Here is a 23,673-nt window from a genome sequence, read left to right as displayed (position 1 = left end):
CGTTGTCTTGTTTGGTCGCGGTGTCCTCAGTGCTAGATGTGGAGATATTGGTCGTCTAGTTGTTGCTTGGGCTGCTTTCCTAGTTGGCGAGTTTAGCTGTGTTTTTCTTTGTTTGGGTCAAGCATCTCATGTCTCTCTGCTTCGGCAACCATGTTCACGCCTCTTGTGTTCGTGCCATGGGTTGTACCATCCCATGTACTCACTCTAACTTATTCTATGAATGAAATGATACTCAAGCTTTGTGTATTCGTGAAAAAAAAGTATTGTTGTGCCACTTCATCCATCCCACTCAAATCCATGAAAGTGATTTGGCACTCCTCGACTTTATCCTTTTTTATTTGCTCATTGACCTTGATTGCAAGACTTTGCTCCTCCGCATTGCACCTTCCTCTCTTCAACATTCATTAAGCAAGCTTCTGTCACTACCTTCTCTCTCAACCTCTACTCCTCCAACATTTTGAGCTCCATCCACCTCACCATCTTCTCTTGCTTATGTTCGGCTGCCAACACTTTCTTTGTCTCGATCATCGCACCGTGTTCTTCTGTGAGGTGCCAACTTCACCATTCTTCTTCTTCTCATTTTCTATATTCGTCTCATTTGGCCAAGAGCTTGGAGTGAAGCCACCCTCTTCCCCCTCACCATGATCGCCCACATCAAATGAGTTGGAGATCCTCAATCTTAACCCCCTCAATATTGTTTCTTAATTTTCCTAGCCCACTTCTATTCTTTTTGGAGAACTTTGAATCAATGGTGCAAAGTGAAAGGTTTGTTTCCCACCCATTTTGCTTCGTTGCTCATATAGAACTTGAATGATGGTTACATACTCGATGGTTAGCAATCCACTCGGCGGTGAGTTGTTCACTTAGTCAACAATTGGGCCACCGGTTACAACCATGTTGGATGACACTCCATCATTGAGCGAGAGAACCTTGTGTCCGGTTGGAGGGAACCGAAACATTACGTGTATAGTCTTCCTTAATAATTCTCTTCAAAAAAATCCTTGGTTTGATCAGCTCCAATTGTGTCATCAAGGGAGATGCTCATCTAAGCATTTCCCAAAGTCTCACCCTCCTCAGCCTTGTAGTTCACCGACCTTGTTAGCTTCTTCATAATATGTGGGTCCATCTCCTCCACTTTGGGACTATATTGTCTCGCCACTTGGATTTCATCCGTCATTGACAAGGCAATGTCCTCGAGGCCGTTGGTGTTAGTTTCATCCAACACAACCATGAAATTTCCATGTCCTTCAAGACGGTTTGCCCGCTACAACGGTGACATGGCCTACTTCCTCACTGTCGCCTCTTTCATCACCTTGGCCGTCAGGCGGCGATGCCTCTTGCCTCTGTCTGGTAGGAACAATCACAATTGTGTTGTAACTTAGAACTTCATTTATTTATATCAAACACTTTGAATTAATTAAATAATTCGAGTGAAATCCACGAGACAATTTCTGCACTAGGTAATATCCTTGTACAGCATGTTTTTTTAGTTTGTTTCTAGAATATCAAAATATAGTGAAAATATTGATAGTATCCTGTCGTCTCCCGGGTAGATGGGCTAGGTCGAGGACCCCCCCTAAGATAATTTACCAGTGGACCATGATTCGTCAGGCCTAGAAGCGCCAAAGATGGTTTGTTTCCGAAGACTTGGCACTTACTCCAAGACTTAGAGGTTGTCTGCACCACGATTCCCCTAGGTGTATTCTGTGTACACCCTGGTATCTATCTAAACCGAGGGGTGAGACCTGTAGACGATACCTGATGCACACATAGATCTCACGGTAGATCAACATGTAACTTGTACTTCCTCGAAATCAATACAACCAAAGTAGGACGTAGGGGTATTATTTCTTCGGGAGAGCCCGAAGCTCCCGAACATCCCATAATCGTTGTTCAAAATTCAAATGGGATTTTAGAAAACCAGTGGGGGTGAGATTTGAAAAGAAACACGCATTTGAATTCAAGTGCACGCCGCTTGCCCCTATCCTTATCTATCCACGGGACTCCACTATCCCGCACTGCCTCCTCCCCTCTCCCTCCCCCGCCCGCTCCAATGCCGCCGCCCATGGCGCTCTCCGTCTCCGTCTCCGTCTCCTCCTCCGCCGCGGCCTTCGCCCCGCGCCACCGCCTCCCCGCGCCCCGTAGCCTCACCCGCGCCGCCCGCGCCTTCTCCACGGGCTACGCCGCGAGCTTCTACGGAGGCGCGGCGTCCGCGACCCGCACCCGCGGCCGCGACGAGGAGGAGGTCGGGGACGAGGACGGGTCGTCGTCGGGGTTCGGCGGGATGTCGGCCTCGGAGGCGGCGATGGCGCTGGAGGAGCGCGAGATGCCGCCCTGCCCGCCCGGCCTCCGCCAGTACGAGACCATGGTCGTGCTCCGCCCCGACATGTCCGAGGAGGAGCGCCTGGCCCTCATCCAGCGCTACGAGGAGGTAACCCTAACCCCCGCCCGCGCAGTGTCTCTTATTCCAACGGATTCGGTCATCTCCTCCCTGCAATTCACAGATGGACTCCTGCGAAAATCTAGTCTAGTGTAGCAGATAATGTGACATTGCATATCTTGAATCGCTGCTTAGTTCACTAGGATTGTCCAGCTGCAATTCACACATGAATTCCAGTGAAAATTCAGTGTAATGGCCAATGTGACAGTCTTGGCTTCAGTCTTCAAGGCTTGGATGAAATGCGGTGCATGAACAGGATATATATCTTTACCAGTTAAATGAACCTAGTAGGTTGAGCGCATAATCAATATTTACCCTTGTTCATCGATTTTTCCGCCTGTCAGTTAATGGTCTATCAATTGGCAGAGAAAAGGATTAGAGAATAGCATCTTGCCACTGACGATCATCCGGCTGCAATTTACACAGGAATTCCTGTGAGAATTCAGGGTGGTGGTGGCCACTGTGACAGTATTGGCTTGAGTCTCCAATCATTGTACTGATGTTTTGCTAATCTGAAGGCCTTGGGTAAAATGTGATGCATGAAAAGGTTATCTTTATTTACCAGTTTAAGATGAACTGAGTAGGTTGATTGAGTGCATGATGGCTATTTACACCACCTGATCGAAACAATGCCCTCTTATTGTTCTCTTGGTCATCAGCGTTCCACCTATGAGTTAGATGTTCTCTCTGCCAATTGGGAGAGAATAACATCTCACCACTGATGATAATGGTGTTCTAGCATCGCACATTGCTGCATTAAACATGTTGGGTACAATAATAGCCTTTCATATAACTTATAATGACAAACTGTGGTTCCATTAACCCCACAAATCCCGACAGATTCAGGGGAATGGGGTTCAGACTCACGTAAGCAAGCGTGCCATGAACCATGCGGTAATGGTGTTCTAGCACGCACATTGTTGTATTCAAAAAGTTGGATACAATTATAGCCTTCAAAACTTTACTGACTAATGATGGTCCCTTTAAAACCCACAAATTTCAAGCCTGATTTGTCAAACCCGGACAATTTCAGGAGAATGGGGTTCAGGTTCACTGGGATTCGGAAACAGTGTGCCGCGAATTCTAGTACAATTGTATCAAATCTGTTGGCAATTGTCATTCTGCGTACTGATGGAGCTCCTCCCTCGCTGAACTGTTATTGCAGCTGCTCGTGGCCGGGGGTGCCATGTACGTGGAGGTGTTCAACAGAGGGGTCATCCCACTGGCCTACAGCATCAGGAAGAGGAACAGCAGGACCGGGCTGCCCTTCACCTACTACGATGGCATCTACCTCCTCTGGACCTACTTCACCAAGCCCGAGTCGGTGGACACCCTGCAGATGAAGCTCAACGCTGATGACGACGTCATCCGCTCGACCAGCTTCAAGGTCCGCAAGAGGAGAGTCTACTAGAAAGGACGGTTGTGTAAGATTGATTTCATCTCAACTTGGGACTGGATTGAAGAAAGCTCCAGGTTTTGGTTTATGTTTATATAATACGAGAATGCTGCTGCCTTGGGTGTAGATGTATGCCTCCTTTTGAAATTGCTGTTGAGAGAAAATGTTCATCTGTCTTGTTTATATTTGTACAAATTCATGATTGCCCATGACTTTGTGCTAGTTATGGCGATTGTCGAGCAGGAGAGAGACCGAGAGATAGGACTACAGGTCTGTAGAAGACTCATTTTTAGTGCATTTCACCAGAGGATAACATAAAATGATCTTGGGCTGAGCCTGATTTTCAAAAAAAAAACTGAAATTGTCTACACAGGTGTACATATACAGAACAAGATAACTATGTACCTGTAAAATTTCACAAAGAAAATATGTCAATTTGTGGGACAAAAGATATGATTCTATCGACATGTTTTGTTCCTTTTGAGCACATAAATGAATGTACTCATAAGTATGCAGATAACATCTTGCTGTATATATGTGCGGTTTTCTATTTTAAAAGCTGGAACTTCCAAATATGCTATGTACTCCCTCCGTTTCTTTTTACTTCGCATATAAGATTTGGTCAAAGTCAAACTACACAAAGTTTGACCAAATTTATATAAAAAATATGAACATCTACAATACTAAAACTATATAGTATGAAAATATGTTTCATGGTGTATCTGATAATATTGATTTCATATTGTGAATGTTTATATTTTTTAATATAAAGTTAGTCAAACTCTACAAAGCTTGACTTTGACCAAATCTTATATGCGGACTAAAAAGAAAGGAGGGAGTACTACTCCCTCTATAAACAACTATAAGACATTTTAGATCACTATTAATATATTTATTCACAGAGGGAGTAGTTCTTAATTTTAACCACCTTTCAATTCACAAACTGATAAAATAGTCCCTTGATTCTAAAATAGTTGAAGTTCTAGGATTGTCCCAAGTCAAACATTTTAAGTTTGGCCAAGTGCCAAATCTATAGAAAAAACTGCAAAGATCTATGATACCAAATATATGTGATATGAAAACATATCTCATAATGAATCAAATAAAGCAAATTTTGGTGTTCAAGGTGTTGAAATATTTATAGCTTGACTTAAGACAAACCTAGAGCTTCAATTATTAGGATCGGAGAGAGTAATCACTAATCAGGCATGGAAAATTCTTTAGGCCACGAACCACCTGAGGAGTAGAGCCTTAACAAGACGGAGAAAATTAGCTCCATACCATCATAAGATAAGCAAATTACAAATACCGTCACATGTGAGTTTGACAACCGGGCCAAGGAGGCTTGAGTAACACAAAACTCATACATTGTTGGTAACATATAAAACAGTATAAGTACACAACATCAGGTCAGATAGACAGAAAAGATGCATAACAGGAGCACAGGGTTTGTGACTAACAATCCAGCAGCGAAGACAAACATCAAGACTATCTTCCTTTCTCCAGTACAAAGCGCAACCTCACCATATATCTTAAAAAGCACCATCACTATCATGCAGGAAGACGAGAGTATCCCCCAGGGGAATCAGCCAGCCATGGAGCAACAGACTCAATATCTTTCATGGCGCCTGAGAATCAAAACGACTGTCAGGATTGGCCTATGATAGTAGCAAGCCTCTGAAATCAAACAGGAAATAAAAAGACATTCAGCAATACCTGCTGCGGTCCCTGGATCGAGAGCGTTCCCTTCTCCTATCACGGTCATGCTCTCTACCACGGGAGGAGCGGTCATGGTCTCTATCACGGTCGCGGTCATGGCGACGGTCCCTGTCATGGCGCCTATCACGATCCCTATCGTGGTCTCTTCTGCTATCCCGGGGCTCAACCCTGTCCTTTCTTTCTGCATCTCTATCCCTGGATGCCCGCCCATTGCGGTCCCTGCTGTTTTCCCTTGATCTAGGAAAACCAAGTATGAACTTTCAAATTACGTCGCTTAAGAATAATCGCCATGATAGAACAAAGCAAAGCTGGGAAAGACCATACCGTCTGTCATCTTCAGGTTTCTCGGTCCTTTTTTTGGTCCTCTCCTCCTAAAAGGCAAATATGACATGGTTTTAGAATAACATTATTCACAATATAGAGATGCTTACCGAGTGGAGATAGCTCGATTCATACGACGACGGAATGAAAAGGGCAAGGGATACATTACAGTTGAGATTTTCTGACAATGACAACTTACATATTTATGGAGCAGGCAGCATATTGAACAGGTTGTAACTTACAGGAAAAGATGGCAAAAGGGTGCGCTTTCAGGGTAACTTAACCGGTACTATTTATCACCAGCTCTACAAAATATGGATCACCAAGCAGAAAGCAAGCTCCAGCTTCTGATCAGTATATATGAGAAAGCTGACACAATTAAGTAAACATGATTCTCCATACCATGTTCTGCTCACTCTTATGCTTACATTTGTCAACATACAGTTGGCAGCTGTTGTTGCCATGGGAAGGAGGACGATTGTCACATGAGATTCCGCTTATGCAACATTGACTAATTCCTGTCATGACTATCGTAACAACCATGGCGCCCTCCAATGTGAGATAAAATTAACATATAGAGAAGGCAAGAACCTGAAGGCTCTTCCTTGAGATGAGAAAACTCACAGATGCCAAAAGGCCCAAAACAGAGTAACTCTTTAAAGCAGAAAATGGGACATTACATTCAGCACCTGATAAAGACGTTCAAAATTTGCAACTTAACAAACTTAGAAAAACGGCAAAAAAATAAAATAGCCACAAACTATTTTGAAAAACAGAATGCAAGTGTTAACAGAATCATGTAGATTTATTGGTTTTAATGTGTATAATATCTGAAATACTACTTTGTTCAATCGCTCCCACCATCGTATTTGTACTCTGGGCATGCAAGAATGTACCTGGAGTTCTTTCAGTTTCTCACGAATCAACATATAACCCAAGTGTAGCTTCCCTCCAAAATGGTCAGCAAGACGTCGATCACTGTATATAATATGGCATGAGATACATTTCCATCTGAAAGATCCAATTTGAATCAACATTTTACAAGTGAGAGATAAAAGGCATTACTTGTCATAGACACTCAAAAATGCTCCACATATGTCACAGAGGCGCAACTTCTGATCAGTCTATAGAATGAACAGAAGATACGATTAGCAATGCTGGGCGTATGAGCAGTAGTATGAGATGTTTATTCAGATATAAATAAAAGGAAAAGAATAGATAACCCTCAGAAATAATGCAGACCATAGCGGTGACCAAATTCTTAAGAGCACATTACATATGATACAATTCCTAATTCACCACATTCATGAACATGAAGAATGCACAATGCATCTATACCAATTACAGCACAAAAGAACAAGCTCATAAATCAAAATATGCGACACACAGGAATTCATTCTTCATTGTATAACAACAAAAATCTAATTATGATGAAGAATGAAGGAGTTAGTTCCAAAGTTTAATAGTGTGGGATGGTACAGAAAATAATACAGGAAAACATTAGCACAAAAAATTATAAATATATGTATCCAATATCATCTATTCTGACGATATAGTTACACAAAGTTCATGCAGCCACTTGTGGAACAACTACAAATTCCTGCATAACACTTTATATTCCATTACTCGCTAGCTAATTTGAGAACCATGCAAGTAATAATATACAAAAGGAACATAGATATCCTAATGCACAAGAGTCGAGCTGTCACTTCAATGAGTTTTAAACTGATACAAGAAGTGAATTATAGTACAATATAAGATCAATTTTATCAGAAATTTCAACTTATGCAAAATACAGCCTTTTTCCTAACGCCAATGGCTGGGAAATGCATGAGTTTAATTAGTATTCGAAACTATAGAGAGAAATCACATCAAATACCAAGGTTGCAGAAAACCTTTGCATGTAAGACTTGGTAATAAATACCATCGGATAGTAAAATGGCTGAAAAATACTAGGAATCAAGGAAACTACTAATGTTGGAAGCATTTCTGCAGCATGTACGAAAAACTAACATATGCTACTAACTAAACGATCATCAACGTACATTTAAGCAGAAAAACCTAGTGTGCTAGCAATGTGTAAATTAATGCAGTAACACGAATAAGAAAAAAGAAATGGCCCTTCATAACTCACAATTCGGACATCAGCAACACTGTATTTAGAAGGATCAGCAACTGGCTCCTGCCGTGCCGCTGCCAACTGGTGATAATAAAGTCAAGGAAAGGAGACATCAGTGATGGTTCATACAAAACAAAGAAAAGAATGGAAGTATCAGTGACCTAACAGTGCCAAGTTATCTCTACCATATTCTGCAAAGGTAGTGCTAAAAATATATAAATTAACCTTCCACAATTGAGTAATTTACAGATGAAAAGCTAGACATGATAAAATTAGGTAATGATGACAACAGCTACCTTTTTGAGAGCTTCTGCTTCTTCTAAAGCCTTCTGCGCTTCTTCTACCATCCCTTGTTCACCTACCGAATGGACAAACATGAAAACATCACTGCATACTTTTTTGTGCTTAGATAAACTATCCAGAAAAACTTAATTATCCAACTATTGAAGAAACTGATGTGCAATGTACCAATAAGTAAAGATCTATATAATACCGCAAGCCTAATACATGACCCCGACAGGCACTGAGGTCAAAAACATCAAGTCACGCCTAAATGATCCAGATAAAAAAAAAACTAAAAGCAATGATAAGTTTACAATTCTCCAATAAAACCTTTTAGTTTCTCACCTTTAAAAGAACAAATATATCAAACTAAAATTTCCAGCATATATCAATACAAAATATCTTACTGGTGTGTCAACTGTCAAGTAATCAACTAATTGAGTGGTTGAATTCAAAGCTAGAATGTATTGGAGAAAATTCACACAACTTGGTCCCAATTACTCACACAAATATATGCTTTCAAAAGAATATAAACCCTATAGATGTACTTTGTAAAGAAAAAAGGTAAATAAAAAAACATACCAAGGGCTTCAGCTTTACTCAGCTTCTCATTGATCAGTTCTTGAGTACGAGCATCAGGAGGAGGAGGTGCTGGCAGTGTTGCCATTTGAGGAGGTGGAATAGGTTGAGGTATTGCAGCTCGGTCCTTGTTAAAGGCATCAAGCAAGAGGGTAGCCTGCAATGAAGTGGAAAAAAGAACCTATCGTATTAAAACTAAAACATTACCTGTTTAGTAACATGCGCTTGCAAGATATATGAGAACTGATAACACAGATATTCAAAATTCTAAATAATACATACCTGCAGGTCAGCCCTTTTAGATCTTAATTCTTCGACCAATTCCATGGTCTTGATTTTATCATCAGTCTTCCCTTCAAAATCTGTTTGGGAAGTGTTGACGAGAAGAAACATTTAGTAACATTTCAATTCCTCTGTTTTTCCAACTCCTGCGGTTTCCTATCCTATGTTGTTGGCCCGTAATAAAGAAACCATATAATCAGCTCTAAAACCAGTGCTCGTTTTGTTAGTTTATGAAAACTATGCTGAGAGACTAATTATACCATCTCCCATCCATAGTACTGGTTGAGAATATATATTAGAGACAGGTATGTTTTTTCAGTGTAGTTTCATGCTGTGTCTGCTGAAGAGTGTGTTAAACTTAAGACAGCTACAGTACCGTGAACCCGCTGGACTACCGTGAACAGGAACACTACAACGAACTGGGCATAATATGAATGAGGTGGGCATTACCGAAGATATCAGCTTCTTTCATCTTCTCCTTGATTTCCTTTGACAGCTGCGCAACTTCTTCAGACTGCAAAATCAACAGGAACGCAGGCAATTTAGCTGAAGCCATTAGCCTCTGACAAGAAGATGGGCCTTCATAACACAGGGGCGTCTAAATACCTGAGTGACCTCGGACACAGATATCGCGATAGCAGCCTTGGCATCCTCGTCGGCGAGGCGCTTCAGCGCCCTCTGGATTTTCCGCTCACACTCCACGATGAGCCTGTCTATCATGTCCTCGAGCTCCCTGTCGAAATTCTCCGACCCCTTTGCTTTTACCTCTTCATAGCTACCAGGAGCTCAGGAAGGCAATCGATGAACAAACACTAGCACCCGTGGGAAGAAAAAAATTGCTGAAGCGAAACATGCTGAGCCGCATAACAGAGGTGGTTAAATGAAACGAAGGATACTCTTTCCGCAGCTGAAGCGAGTGGACCTTGGGGCAGGGTCCGAGATCCATTTTCTGTCATGAGCGAAATTGGCTGGTTAGATCACAGCATAACACAAGAGAAACTAATTGCTTCAGATAATCTCAAAGCAGACCACACGCCATACACCACGGTTTTTTGTTCTGTGGATGAATTCCACTAACAAACGCAATAGCACAGGGGCCAATTTGAAACCAAATCTACTGCAGGCAGCCTGACGGCAACAATCGCTCCTCCACCGACCGGAATCAGGCGCCAGGAGAGAGGGAGGGGCGCGGGGACTGGGGGGACGGGGACGGATGGGAAGTACCGTGAGCTGGAAGAGGTCGTGGGGGCAGAGGCCGGCGAGGAAGAGGCGGCAGACGTCGCGGTCGAAGTACTTGCGGTTGACCTCCCGCACGTCGCCGTTGCGGTTGGCCCCCATCAGCACGTCCAGCTGCTTCCGCATCGCGTCCATGGCGGCCGGCGCCTCCGGCTGCTGCCGCCGCTCCGGCGAGGCGGGGGGTTTGGGTTTATACGAAGCTAGGGTTTCTACCCGACGAGCGAGACGAGTCGGGGCGCTCTCCTCTCCAGCCCCAAGCCTAAAGACGGAGAGAGACAAGGGGAGACGGAACGGGACACTGGGAGGATTCGGCCGGGCCGGGCCTCTTGCTTTGTGTAGATGGGCCTCCGTGTCGGTCCGAGGTACCGGCCCGTGGGCTTCTTTCCAGCCCGGCCCACCAGCTGGCTCCTACACACACATTCTGCTTTGCCTCCACTAAAAAAAAAACCATCCATACTGTACGTGTGCAAGACGAATGCAGAGGCTGGCTATTCTGCGGTGCCCTTGAACTGAATCATGCAGATTCCTTCCTCCTTCAGCCCATGCATAACAGGCAGAGCCTCTGCGTGTTCCTCGCAGCAAGATAGGCATGTGATGACTCCAAGAACAGGCCGCGTTTGGAATCTCAGACCCGTCGACAAATTCGTATTCGAACAGCAATGGATTCTGATGTCCGTTTACATCTCGGAAAAAATGCCAGGCCGGGTTTGTAACAGTTACTCTGAATTCTTGAAGAACCCTATAAAGTTCAGGATATGTATTGCGAAGGGAATGTGCAGTGCCTTCTTAATTCACCCCCGCAAACAGAGGCTCGCTGTTAACCTACGCGCAGTGCAATTCCAGTTCTCGGAAGCCTGCCATGCACTCCTCTGCTATTCATTCTGAATCCGTAATAGTAAATTCCTTTAAGGTAACATCTGAAATCATAAGTACTTATCTAGCACCAGCCTTACATGTTAAGTCAGCTGGGCCTTGTTTTTCCACACTTTTTTAACTGATCATTAAGTTTTCTACGAATGAACTGAAGCATGCACAGTTCTTGGCCTTCTAATATACTACTACTCCCGCCGTTCTTAAATATAAGTCTTTGGAGAGATTTCACTATAGACCGCGTACGGAGCAAAATGAGTGAATCTATACTCTAAAATGCATCTAGATACATCCGTATGTGGTTTATAGTGAAATCTCTACAAAGACTTATATTTAAGAACGGCGGGAGTAACAGGCATGGTAGGCATCGATTTGGTCATTCTGGTCTTTATATAAAGTGGGGCAGAAGCCTGTTCCGAGAGAAAGCTCTTTTGCTTGTTCATCACAGCAAGGTAGGCATGACTTGGATACAAATCGCGATTAGAGTTCTCATGTTCCATCAACAATGGATGCTGATGTTTATACAAAAAATGCAGATGAATCACAGCAGAAACGTATTTCGATTGCTAATGCTAACACTTTGGTAAATCATTCGAATGATATAGGAGTATATTACTAGTATAGTTGGAAGCATACAATTACAGAGACTGAGCTGTAAATGCCCATTTTTCTTCACTAAATTCTGGTAATCATCATTTCAATTACAGAAGAGAAACTACGCTCCTGGCGCCTCCGCCCTCCTGTCTTGGCGACCCACACCTTCTCTTGAAGCTACGGTCCTGTTGCCTGCGGTCTTCAAGATCCGCCCTCTTCCTCCCATGGTGGCGATGCAAGGTAGCCCGATGTGCTTCATGGTCACTCTGTGCGTTCGGTTTATTCGGTTTATATGATTCGGTTTATACGGTTTTTCGGTTTGTACGGTATTAATACTTTGGTAAATACGGTATGAAATTAAAATACGGTTCGGTTTTGGTATATACCAAATTATTTCGGTATGGTTTCGGTATATACCATAAAAACCAAACCTAACGCGAATTTGAAAATGACGTAATAATAACTTACAAATTTATGACTCAAAACACATACTATTTTACACAAATAGTATATAACTATATATATAAGTGTATATGCTTGCATTGATTCATCTGTTGATGGTTATGGACGTGTTTAGCATTTTAAAAAGAGAAAAATAACTATGCTACAAGAAAAAATTACGTGCTTAGTAGTGAATTTGACTCATGTACAAGAAAAATGACAGCTTGTATGGTTGTTTATCTCAAGAAATATAAATTTAGTTTTTACTTCGGTTTATTCGGTTAACCGTTCGGTTTCTCGGTATATACCATATAAACCAAAGTTCAAAACGGTATGAAAAGTTCATACCATACCGAAACCAGAAACTATAAAAACCATAAAATCGGTTCGGTTCAGTTTATTTTCGGTATGGTTTTTCGGTTCGGTTTTCAAATGCACAGAGTGACTTCATGGTTTTCCATGGTCGTCGTCGCCGCGGTCTTGGATGTGGGCGATGAGCTGCTGCCATCGCCGTCTCTGTGCTTGGACGACACGGCGCCGGGTTTCTTGTGTGGAGCGTCCTGCGGAGGCGGCGTCGCGTTCTCCGTTGCGTCCAGCGCGGCGAGCAGGTTGGCGATGGTCTTGCGGACCGCCGGGTTGCGGACGAGCTCGTCGGCGCGCGCACCTGGACGTCTCGGCGATCCGGCCCCTGACGCAGCGGTCGCAGTAGCTCCAGAAGCAGCAGTTGCTGGCGACCACTGCGTCGGCCATGACGTTGTCGCAGATCCTGCAGTGGAGGTCCACCGGGATCGAGGGCGGCGGGGCCGGGGCGAGAACCGGAGCAGCAGCAGGTGACGACGTCGCGGCCGGGGACGTCGCAGACCAAGACGAAGAGCCATGCCGCCGCTCCTGCACCGATTTCGGGATTATAGGGGACGAAGGGGTGCCCCTGACGATGAGCTCGGCGGGCGGGCCAGGTGGGACGCGGCACACGATCACCATGGAGTGGAGGGGCACGGGCTGGGCGTCGTCGTCATACTCATCATCATAGGCCATCGACTTGTAGAGCCTGACGACGCTCTGCCCGTGCCGACGATTGCTGTAGCGGGGCGAGGCCAGGATGAGGCGCTTCAACTCGCCGACGGTGACCGTGCCGCCCGCCGGCACCGAGAACGTCTTCACCTCGCTCCTGTATCTGTAGTACACGACCGCCATGGATCGGGGCCCCTCTAGTCTAGTCGTTGATCGCTCGATCGAAAGGAGACGGCGGGTGTGGTGGCAATGGCATACTATATAAAAGCGCGCATTGCTGCGCCCGTCTACGTTGAAGAAAGAATGGTATAAGTATTTGACAAATTTGAATTAACCAAGAATTTGGATCAAATACGCTCTACCCATATATTCAGCATTCGTGCAATAAGAGTAATATGAATCGGTCTAAACTGAAACACGGGATGTTTTTTGGATTAAGGAGAAAGACAGGGAGAGGGGTGACCAATGGGCGTGAAAAAAAATATTTAAATCATGTTTCATAAAGTTCTTTCTGAAACAATATGTTGAGCATCAACACACCGAAATAGTAAGGATATTTTTAATTTCTGAATTATTTGTTGTGAATTTACGTTTTATCCAAGAGCATGTAAGTACGAACGTCATTTTGAATATATGGAGGAGTAGATTTTATTTCTCCTTTTCTCTAGGATATGCGTACTATTCTGTAGGATATATGTACGTACTATCCAGAGAAGTTAGGGGTGGGTGGACGCATCCCATGATGCAAGTTGTTATACTTCCCGTAATACACTAATCAGACTTGAGTTGTCCACTACAATTGCAAGCAAGCAAACAAATGAAAACAAATCAGTTTAACGTGAAACGGCAACTCGACCAATGTGGTGGTGTAAGCAGACTCGGCCGAAAAACACGGTTGTTGGCGGTCGTCGGGCTGGCAGAATCATTGGGAAGGCTTGCTGGGCCGGGTCACGTTGCTCCTTTGTTGGCCCAGTTCATCAGAACGCACCTGGATCAATCAGCAGAGCAGCAGCCCTGCTAAGTTGGGCTGGCCATCTAGTGCCATCCGTGACGGTAATGAATGATGGTAAAAACGTTGTGCGGGGCTGCAGATGAATCCAGTACGTTCACGAGCTTCATCTAACGGCTAAGGAGTTTAAATCGCTGTGGATGCTCCTAACTAGCTCAGTTTTACTGTTTAGTAATGTAATGTAGGGAGCTGACTCAACACCGGCCTCCGAAACCTCCTCGTATGGAAATTCAATAAGTAATCCGATTCCGACCTCAACACGGACACGACCTCAGCTCACACCAAAAAAAAAAAACTTATCTGTGCTGTACGTGTGCAAGAAGAATGTAGAGGCTGGCTATTCTGCACTGCACTTGAACTGAATCATCATGCAGATAAGCAGATTTCTTCCTCCAGCCAATGGATTCCGATGTCCATACAAAAAAAAATGCAGATGAATCACAACAGAAATGACTTGACTCCCACAATAGAGTTTTGCAGCCTGCCCAAAACCTGCGACGCAGTTTCAGTTTTCAGACGCCTACCGAGTCTTCCACTGCTACTCATTATGAAGGCAACATCTGGAAAACATAACTAGCTAGAACCGAGCTTACATGCTGAAATACAAAATATATAGTAAATGTGCAACAAGTGTGCAGTGCACCCAGGTACAGATATTGCATCTCTAGTAGAAACTGAAAGGAAATTCAGATTACTTAATTGTCTGCGCCAAAAGCAGAATCAGACACTTTGTATGGCACAAGAAATCCTCTTGCGTCATCGCCTATGTGTAGCTTGCCTGAAATGCTGCCACGGCAATCTTCTGTTGTCTACAATATCCAGATCAAATGCAGCAACACCAGCAGTTTACCAGCAGCGGCAAGGGCCACAACCATAACATGGATTTTGTAGCAGGGTAGGTTGATCATCTATCTAGCAGTAAAAATAGGATCGGCATCAGCGCTTGGTTGCGTTCTTCTTGTGTACTTGATCAGCAACCCTTCTGAAGACGCACCAGGTACGCGCAGGTCCCTGAACCATAGAACATTGGGAAACATGTTTGAGTGAGAAAGATGTGAGAATTACACTACAGGGTTTCTACACACAAAAATGAAGTATAAATTATACCTGATGAAGGGCTGCAGGTCTTTCCATTCCCACCTTGGCCGCTCCCGGAATAGTGCCGCAAACCTCTCAGCTGGAGTCAACGGCAGATCGGCGACACTGAAAGCATGCACCCAGGTCTCAGCCCCAAGCCTTTCGTACAGCACTTCCCCTTCAAGCATCTGAAGATCTGGACGCATTCCTGAAGGGATGCTTCGTTCCCATTTATCCATGAAGCTGTTGAGCTTCATCTTTCCCGTGCTGAGCGCTCTTCGGGCAAACTGCAAGCAGACCAGTCTCTCATCAAGCCTCCAACAACTTCCTCCTTCTTGCTCAACCTTCGTGCCGAATCTGCTGAGGCAGTGGGTTACAATCTTATGGATAAAACCGTCAGATTCCATGACAGATAGCACAGCATTTTCCGGCAAAGCATTTAGCAGCCAGTCATGCAACACGGAGTTGTGCAGAATCATGTCCAGAACCGTGTTCACGGAACCGACATCCACGGTCCTCCAGAACCCATCAATCTCGACAGCCGAGAGGGAATTCAGCCCCTCCAGCAGCTCGCTGTCACTGGACTGAACAAGCACACATAGGTCTTGCCACGTGTACAGCCCCTTCTTGTCTTCAGAGCCATCTCCAAGATCCTCATCAAGCACGTATGGCCTCTCCCTGAGAAGGCTGCTGAGTTTGTCGAGCCGCGGAGCCGTTCGGACTAATTCGATGCTCCCTGGTGCAACCTTGATGGTCGAAGCGGCCGCATCGCTGGCGACGGTAGCATCCTCATTGGTATGGTCGGGTCTTAGGCTTGCCGCGACAGCTTCACCGGGTGGTATGAGGAACATGGAGTTGGATGTGCCCACAAACTTCATAGCGTAGGTCGCCGATGGTGTGCACAGAACAGCTTCTTCTTCAGGGCGGCCCCTTACTGTCACCCTGCATCAAGAGAGTTCTTCATCAAATTTTCTCAGATGGAAACACCGTGTGTGTGCCCACTGTACACCAATAGCATGACAGATAATGATCTCTCAGTTGAAGCTGGACTAGTGGTGCAAAGATCTGATTAATAACATAGCTGTGGCAAATTTCACTGTTTATTTAACAGGCCTCAGCCTTCGGCTCAGGAACAGTCAACGAACTAAGTTTTTCCATGGTGATGCTCTTTGCCACAGCCCACAGATCGTGTACTCATCTGACTGAAGGGCTAAGAATCAAGAACTACTGTACATATCAACTAAGATATTACATCGACTGGTCTAGGGATTTCACAGCTAAATGGCCCAAATCGAAGATCTGAAAAAAGAGCTCGGCTCTGAATAAAGAGGACCGATTGGATCAGAAGCTTGGTAATCTCGAGGAGAGGGGCTTACCGGCCTTGCAGGAGGTCGGGGAGGAGGTCGTCGGCGGCCTCGAGGAGGATGAGGTCGGCGTGGGGGCCGAAGGCCTCGTGGTAGCACACCGACAGCGAGGCGCCGGCGCCGGCGAGGCCCAGCACCGCGTCGGCCCCGCCGCTGCCGCGGTCCCACTCGCTCCCCGCGTCCTCCATCGCCGCGTCCATGGATCGGATCGAGGCGGCTGAGTTTGGTCGCTCCTCTTTCTTCCTCGCGGGATCTTTTTCCTCGGCGCGTGCTGTGTCGACTGATTTTGGCGCGCGTTATACTTTCGCGGGCGCGTTTCGCGCGGGAATGGCTCTGGTTTGGTGGGGTCAGGCGGTCAGCCTGTGTACACGGTGTGGCAACGAATATTCTCACTTTTATCTTTTTTCCCGAAAACACATGTTAGGCTCAGTTTGCCGGTGTTCAACTTTTTTAGTCTGCTGTGGAAGAATACACACACAAAACTAAAAAAGGTCGTGACTTTAGTTGAGCTTTAGTTCGAACTAAAACCTCGAAACATATTTTCACCCTGCTTTATAACTAAAACAACACTCGAAGAAGTACATAGCTGAATGATACAAGATGATGAGGTAGTCCTCTTACAAAGCAGATCCCGAGACATCCGAAACACCCAAAACGCATATGCGACTACGCTACCCATAACGAGCACGGGAAGAACTGGGCACCCCACCGTACGATCCTAGCACACCTAACCTCCACAGCAACGCCCCCTCCCAAAGGAGAACGGTGCAGAGTGTGGTAGTTGCCAAGTCCACACTGGACAAAAAGTCTTCATCCGGAGCCCTGACATGGAGAGAAGAACCATAACAACTTCTTCAAGAAGAGCGCGACACCCACGGGTGTCGCCGCTGTCAACGCGAAGGCACTGAGCTTTCGCTCGGTAACTCACCTGTGCCACCACCTGGCCACCAGGGGAAGCGCGAGATGTCAGAGCCTCAGATATGGATCAAGATGCCGCCCCTCCGGAGAGAGGGCACGTCCGAGCTACTGGCCGCAATGCCTCCAGTTGCCCACACAATCCGGGAGGAGAGCAACCACCACTGTGATGATGTCTGCCGTATAGCAACCATGCAGACCGTCATCCGGTGCCGCCGCCCTGACACCCCCATCGCAAGATATTGTACGCTGCTCACATCACAACGCACTCAACTAAGATAGGAAGAGCAACGGCCATCCATCTACTTCTAGCCCGACATCAGTCCCCAAGTTTGGATAGACGCCTCCACCGTAGGAGGTACCCACACCCGTGTGCCCCAGCCAATGCCCGATGGATTAGGGGGGGGGTCACGACTTAGAGACTGCCGCCGGCACCGGCGAGCCACCCCCGAGCCCTTGGCCAGGCGAGCTCACATGACGCCATGTCCGTGGTCACCGGCGCCGATTCGTGCACCGATGCAACGGTAACACGACCACCACCACCGAGCACCATACCCACGAGGGGAACACGAGCACCGCCCATGAGCATGTCCCAGCAAAAGAAAGGAAGGAAAGGGCTGGAAATGCATAAGCTTTGGTCCAGTGTGGAGGATGGGCCGTGTTGATCATGTTGGCCGAGCCGAGGCCGTGCTTGGCCCAACAAAAGAAATCACATTAAGGCCCAACAACCCCTCGAAAATGTAACATCCCAAATTTGCAATTTGGAATGTTATACATAGATCATCATGCATACCATATTTTCTTGCATTTTGGTTGATCCTAGAAATTTCACGCAACTCAAGGACCCTCGGAGAGAGTTGGAGATTTCGTTATTTTCATATTTGAGTTCTCTCAAATTTTGAAAAGAGGATCATTTGATTTATTTATTTTATCTTCAATTATTTTCCGGTGTCAAAATATATGAGAGAGGGAATAATATGACTTTCCCAAATTTAGGAAAAATGAAGATTTAATAAATAGATCAATTTTGGTTTTTGCCGGAGTTTTATTTGCGTTTTATTTGGATAGGGAAAAATGCGCGTTTTCAAAATTGTATTTTAGGCCCGGAGAAAAGTTCATTTTGTTCGGCTCATTTTTAGGAGTCGGGGAAAATTTACTTTAGATTTTTCGGAGTTCGTTTAGATTTTCTTTTTGTTTTTCTGCGCGGAACCGATTTAAAAAAAAAGGAGCCTCCCGCCAGGCCAGCCGGGCCAAAGGCCCAGCCGGCCGGCCCCTCCCCTCGCGCGCAGCGCAGGCGCCAGGCGCCCAGGCAGCCGCCGCCGCTCCCTGGCCGAGTCCCAGCGGGACTTAGGTCGGTTAGCCCCCTCCCCTTTCCTTGTTTGGTTTTCCTTTTCCTATTCCTAGTCTATTTCTTGTCCCCTACCCCAAGTAAACCCCCCCTCCCCAATATAAATACCCAAGCACCCCCCCTCTAAACACATCAAATCAAAAGCCCCTCTCCTCCCCAAGCCCGACACCACCCAAGCCGCGCCTCTTGATGGGGTTATGTACCTAGGGTAGGGTCATGGACCTGATCCAAGTAACTTACCCCAGGACATCCTTAGAAGAGGTCGCCTTCCAGTTGACCAACGAGGATTCACTCGACTGGCCTGAAGGACTCGACCACGAAGACTCACTCGACCATCAGGAGGTCAAGAGGCACTCTGCACTGCAACGGCCTGTAATCAAGTAGACTTTATGATAGTAAAGGCACTTTATGTGGGGCGTTACCAGTAACGCCCCAGACTTAACTCACCTTAAACCCTCTCCTACGTGGGCTGGCTGGGGGTCCTGGCGCACTCTATATAAGCCACCCTCCTCCACAGGCAGAGGGGTTCGGCACCTTGTAATTCATACATTCATAATCCACTCGACCGCCTCCGGGCTCTGAGACGTAGGGCTGTTACTTCTTCCGAGAAGGGCCTGAACTCGTACATCCTTTGTGCTTACAACCTCTCCATAGCTAGGACCTTGCCTCTCCATACCTACCCCCCACTCTACTGTCAGGCTTAGAACCACGACAGTTGGCGCCCACCGTGGGGCAGGTGTTTTAGCGATTTTGTGGAGAAGTTGCGATTCTTCCGAGTACTTTCATCATGGTGTCTGCTGGAGTTTTGGTCGAGGGTCAAGAGATCCGTCTCGGCACTCTCACCTTCATCGCCGACGACTCCGCATGGCTCCAGGAGGCTCCACTCGACGTAGATGCGCTCCCCGTCCGCGGTGCGACGCATTTTCGCGCATGTGTCCGCGGTGTTTTGCTGCGGAAACCGTCGACCCAATATCGGTCGGCTCCTCCATCGTCCACCCTCCCGGTCTCCCGCCAGTGCAAGCGCTCAGGCCGGTCGAGGCTTCAGCGATGGGTGAGTCACGCGGTGGCTCGCCAATCGGCCACTACACAAGTTGCGGCAATCGAGCCCAACGAATCTCTCTACGGCTTGTTCGGTCAGTCGACTGGTCCCGGAGAGACTGCATCCGAGTGCGGAAGCAGTGATCCAGCGGCGGAAATCTTGATGGTCGACGGGCCCCACAGTCCTCCTGGCTTCGCCCGTGGTGGTGGAGCAGGTGACGGCGGCGACCCTGCACGAGACTACGAAGAGTACCAGCCCGAGCCACTCGACCCTCTGCAAAGAGAAGAGCTTCGCCGCAGGAACGAGGATTCCCTGCGTATTCCCATCGCAGGAGAAACCCCCGAGGCTCGTGCCTTGGAGGAGGCGCGTCTGGCCAATTTGGCCGAGCGCACTCGACTGGAGAACCTTCAGCGAGCACTCGACGAGCGCGCGCGACAACGAATTCCCGACACCAGTCGACGTCAACTCTTCCCGCCGACTCAGGTATATCAAACCCCAATTCAGAATTTAGCAGCTGCGACCCGTATAGCAGAGTCCATTCAGCCTTCGCAGTCGGAAGCTGGCAGAGGTTTGCTGCTGATCAGGGATCTGCTCCGGGCAGCAGGAGATCAGAATTCAGCCGTGTCTCAGTCGCGCAACAGAATTCACAGTCGATCTGTCACTGTGAATACGGTTCAGTCGGCTCACAGCCCCAGATCGCCTCCGCGGCGCGAAGGGCGTGAGAATCGGCGAGATCAATATGGCGACAGACTCGACCGAGATGATAGGCGTCGAGTGCCCTATTCCCCTCCGAGGGGTGGGTCTTACGCTCCTCGGCAGCCAGATGATAGGCGTCAGTACAGTACAGGGCGTAGGGTTCCAGTTGACCCCAGAGAGCCAGGCTTCGACGCGCGATCCATTATCGTGCAAGGGTTGGTCGACCGGAACAGAGCCCATCGAGGCGCACTCGACAGAGATGTACCCACGAGCAGTCGAGTACATGTTTCTGGTCCTGAATGTTTCAGCAGAGCTATCAGAGCCGCAGTTATCCCCCCCCAATTTCAGGTTGGCAACAGGAGTCAGCAAGTTCACTGGTGAGTCTAAGCCTGAAACTTGGCTTGAAGACTACCGAGTGGCAGTTCAGATCGGTGGTGGGAACGACGAGGTGGCCATGAAGCATTTGCCCCTCATGTTGGAAGGTTCTGCCAGGGCATGGTTGACTCAATTACCTCCTAGCAGCATTTACACTTGGGAAGATCTGTCCCGAGTGTTCGTCAGAACGTTTGAAGGGACTTGCAAGCGACCAGCGGGATTGACAGAGTTGCAAGTCTGCATGCAAAAAACTAATGAGACTCTCAGAGAGTATATTCAGAGGTGGATCACTTTGCACCACACTGTGGAAAATGTCTCTGATCATCAGGCAGTATGCGCCTTCAAAGACGGCGTCAAGAACAGAGAACTGAGTTTGAAATTTGGTCGAACCGGTGACATGACCTTGAGTCGGATGATGGAGATTGCTACCAAGTACGCCAACGGCGAAGAAGAAGACCGACTCCGAAGCGGCAAGCACAAGCCGAGTCAGTCGGAAAAAGGAAACACCAGTCGGAAACAGAAGCGGAAGGCTGAACCGGCAGCTCCTGGAGAGGCTCTGGCCGTGACTCAAGGAAAGTTTAAGGGGAAACCAAAAGGATCCTGGAACCCCAAGAAGGTAAAGGATAAAGAAGGGAACGACGTGATGGATATGCCGTGTCACATTCACACGAAAAAAGATGAAGAGGGGAATATCATTTACCCAAAGCACACCACTCGCCAATGTCGACTCCTGATCCAGCAGTTTCAGGGAAAACAGTCTAAGGACAAGGAGAAGGAGTCAGACAAGGCCGAAGACAAAGAGGACAGTGAGGGAGGATATCCGCATATCAACTCCACTCTGATGATCTTTGCAGATGTGGAAAGCAGAAGTCGACTGAAAGTGATTAACCGAAAGGTGAACATGGTTGCCCCAGCAAAGGCAAATTATCTGAAGTGGTCTCAAACACCCATCACATTCGACCAATCTGATCACCCGACTCATATTGCCACCCCTGGGAGGCAAGCTTTGGTTGTCGATCCAGTTGTCGAAGGCACTCGACTGACAAAGGTGCTGATGGACGGTGGAAGTGGGCTGAATCTGTTATATGCAGACACATTGAAAGGTATGGGCATTCTGATGTCCCGACTGAGCACTAGTAACATGAGCTTCCATGGAGTTATACCAGGGAAGAAGGCCGAGTCACTCGGCCAGATAGCTTTGGACGTAGTGTTTGGCGATTCAAAGCATTTTCGCAAAGAAAAGTTGACGTTTGAGGTCGTGGATTTTCAAAGTGCATATCATGCCATTTTGGGGAGACCAGCCTATGCACGGTTCATGGCTCGACCATGTTACGTGTACCTCAAATTGAAGATGCCCGGTCCCAAAGGTGTGATCACTGTCACCGGCGATAGGAAAAAGGCAGAGGAGTGCTTTCAGAAGGGCTCCAAGATTGCCGATTCCCAAGTGACAGCGGTCGAGTTCGAAGAATACAAGCAAAACGCAGATCCGAGTGACTTACTGCGATCCAAGAAGCCCGCCACAGAATCTGCATTCCAGTCGTCCGGTGAGACGAAGCCTGTTCACATTCACCCGACCGACCCCGAAGCAGCTCCGACCCGCATCTCCACAACACTCGACCCAAAATAGGAAGAAGCGCTCATCCAGTTCCTCCGTGAGAACTGGGACATTTTTGCATGGAAGCCCGCTGACATGCCAGGTGTTCCCAGGGGACTGGCTGAGCATCGCCTAAGAGTCGACTCGTCTGCAAAACCAGTCAAAGAACATCTTCGGCGGTCCGCCGTCCAGAAGAGAAAGGCCATCGGTGAAGAAGTGGCTCGACTGTTGGCGGCAGGATTTATCCGAGAGATATACCACTCCGAGTGGCTCGCTAATGTCGTCATGGTTCCTAAGAAGGACAAGTCGCTCCGAATGTGCATTGATTTCAAGCACATCAACCGGGCCTGCCCGAAAGATCACTTTCCTCTCCCTCGCATAGATCAAATTGTTGACTCGACCGCGGGATGCGAGAGGTTGTCTTTTTTGGATGCTTACTCCGGGTACCACCAGATCCGTCTGTACGCACCCGATGAGGTAAAAACAGCTTTCATCACTCCATTCGGGTGCTTCTGCTATATCACCATGCCATTCGGCCTCAAGAATGCCGGAGCCACATTTATGCGAATGATTCAGAAGTGTCTACTCACCCAAATCAGTCGGAATGTGGAAGCTTATATGGATGATATTGTTGTCAAGTCACGAAAAGGTTCCGACCTGCTCGCTGACCTCGCCGAAACATTTGCCAACCTCAGAAGGTATGATATCAAGCTCAATCCATCAAAGTGCACATTTGGAGTTCCTGGTGGCAAGTTACTCGGTTTTCTCGTTTCCGAACGGGGAATCGACGCTAACCCAGAGAAGATTGGCACTATTCTCCGAATGAAACGCCCTGTGCGAGTGCACGATGTCCAGAAGCTTACTGGATGCTTGGCCGCATTAAGTCGATTCATCTCACGACTCGGTGAAAAGGCACTGCCTCTTTACCGACTGATGAAGAAGGCTGACAAGTTCGAGTGGACTCCA

General features: G+C 47.0%; 3 protein-coding genes across 7 annotated transcripts; 1 reads left to right on the top strand and 2 right to left on the bottom strand.

Moving 5' to 3' along the window:
• Positions 1-2,049: 2,049 nt before the first annotated feature.
• On the top strand, positions 2,050-4,019 carry LOC123087671 (30S ribosomal protein S6 alpha, chloroplastic; the record flags this gene model as incomplete). Its single annotated transcript, XM_044509722.1, is given in 2 exon segments — positions 2,050-2,431; positions 3,606-4,019. Coding segments are annotated over 2 exon segments (624 nt in total). The 3' UTR covers positions 3,852-4,019.
• A 1,079-nt stretch (positions 4,020-5,098) lies between these two features.
• On the bottom strand, positions 5,099-10,660 carry LOC123087670 (putative RNA-binding protein Luc7-like 2). Of its 5 annotated transcripts, none has more exons than XM_044509720.1 (13): positions 10,363-10,660; positions 10,035-10,087; positions 9,745-9,913; positions 9,589-9,652; positions 9,139-9,218; positions 8,860-9,013; positions 8,292-8,353; positions 8,011-8,076; positions 6,942-7,000; positions 6,773-6,854; positions 5,880-5,926; positions 5,553-5,792; positions 5,099-5,464 (listed from the first exon to the last, which is right to left on the bottom strand). In XM_044509720.1, exons 1-13 carry the CDS (start codon positions 10,507-10,509, stop codon positions 5,446-5,448), a joined length of 1,242 nt encoding a protein of 413 aa, XP_044365655.1. In that variant the 5' UTR covers positions 10,510-10,660; the 3' UTR covers positions 5,099-5,445. The 5 variants fall into 5 exon arrangements, 2 of the variants coding, with proteins under 2 accessions (XP_044365655.1, XP_044365656.1); XR_006441468.1 differs by lacking the exons at positions 5,099-5,464; positions 5,553-5,792 and adding exons at positions 6,076-6,181; positions 6,279-6,565; XR_006441467.1 differs by lacking the exons at positions 5,099-5,464; positions 5,553-5,792 and adding an exon at positions 6,076-6,565.
• Positions 10,661-14,727: 4,067 nt separating this feature from the next.
• On the bottom strand, positions 14,728-17,030 carry LOC123087669 (sister chromatid cohesion protein DCC1). The gene is made up of 3 exons (XM_044509719.1): positions 16,753-17,030; positions 15,407-16,318; positions 14,728-15,310 (listed from the first exon to the last, which is right to left on the bottom strand). The coding sequence occupies exons 1-3, from the start codon at positions 16,938-16,940 to the stop codon at positions 15,208-15,210; spliced, it is 1,203 nt and encodes a 400-aa protein (XP_044365654.1). The 5' UTR covers positions 16,941-17,030; the 3' UTR covers positions 14,728-15,207.
• Between the last annotated feature and the right edge of the window lie 6,643 nt (positions 17,031-23,673).

This window comes from Triticum aestivum, chromosome 4A (assembly GCF_018294505.1).
Source record: "Triticum aestivum cultivar Chinese Spring chromosome 4A, IWGSC CS RefSeq v2.1, whole genome shotgun sequence".
In the NCBI taxonomy this organism is placed as follows: Eukaryota; Viridiplantae; Streptophyta; class Magnoliopsida; order Poales; family Poaceae; genus Triticum; species Triticum aestivum.
The sequence above is the reverse complement of the archived record's forward strand: the minus strand, read 5'-3'. Positions and strand labels throughout refer to the sequence as shown.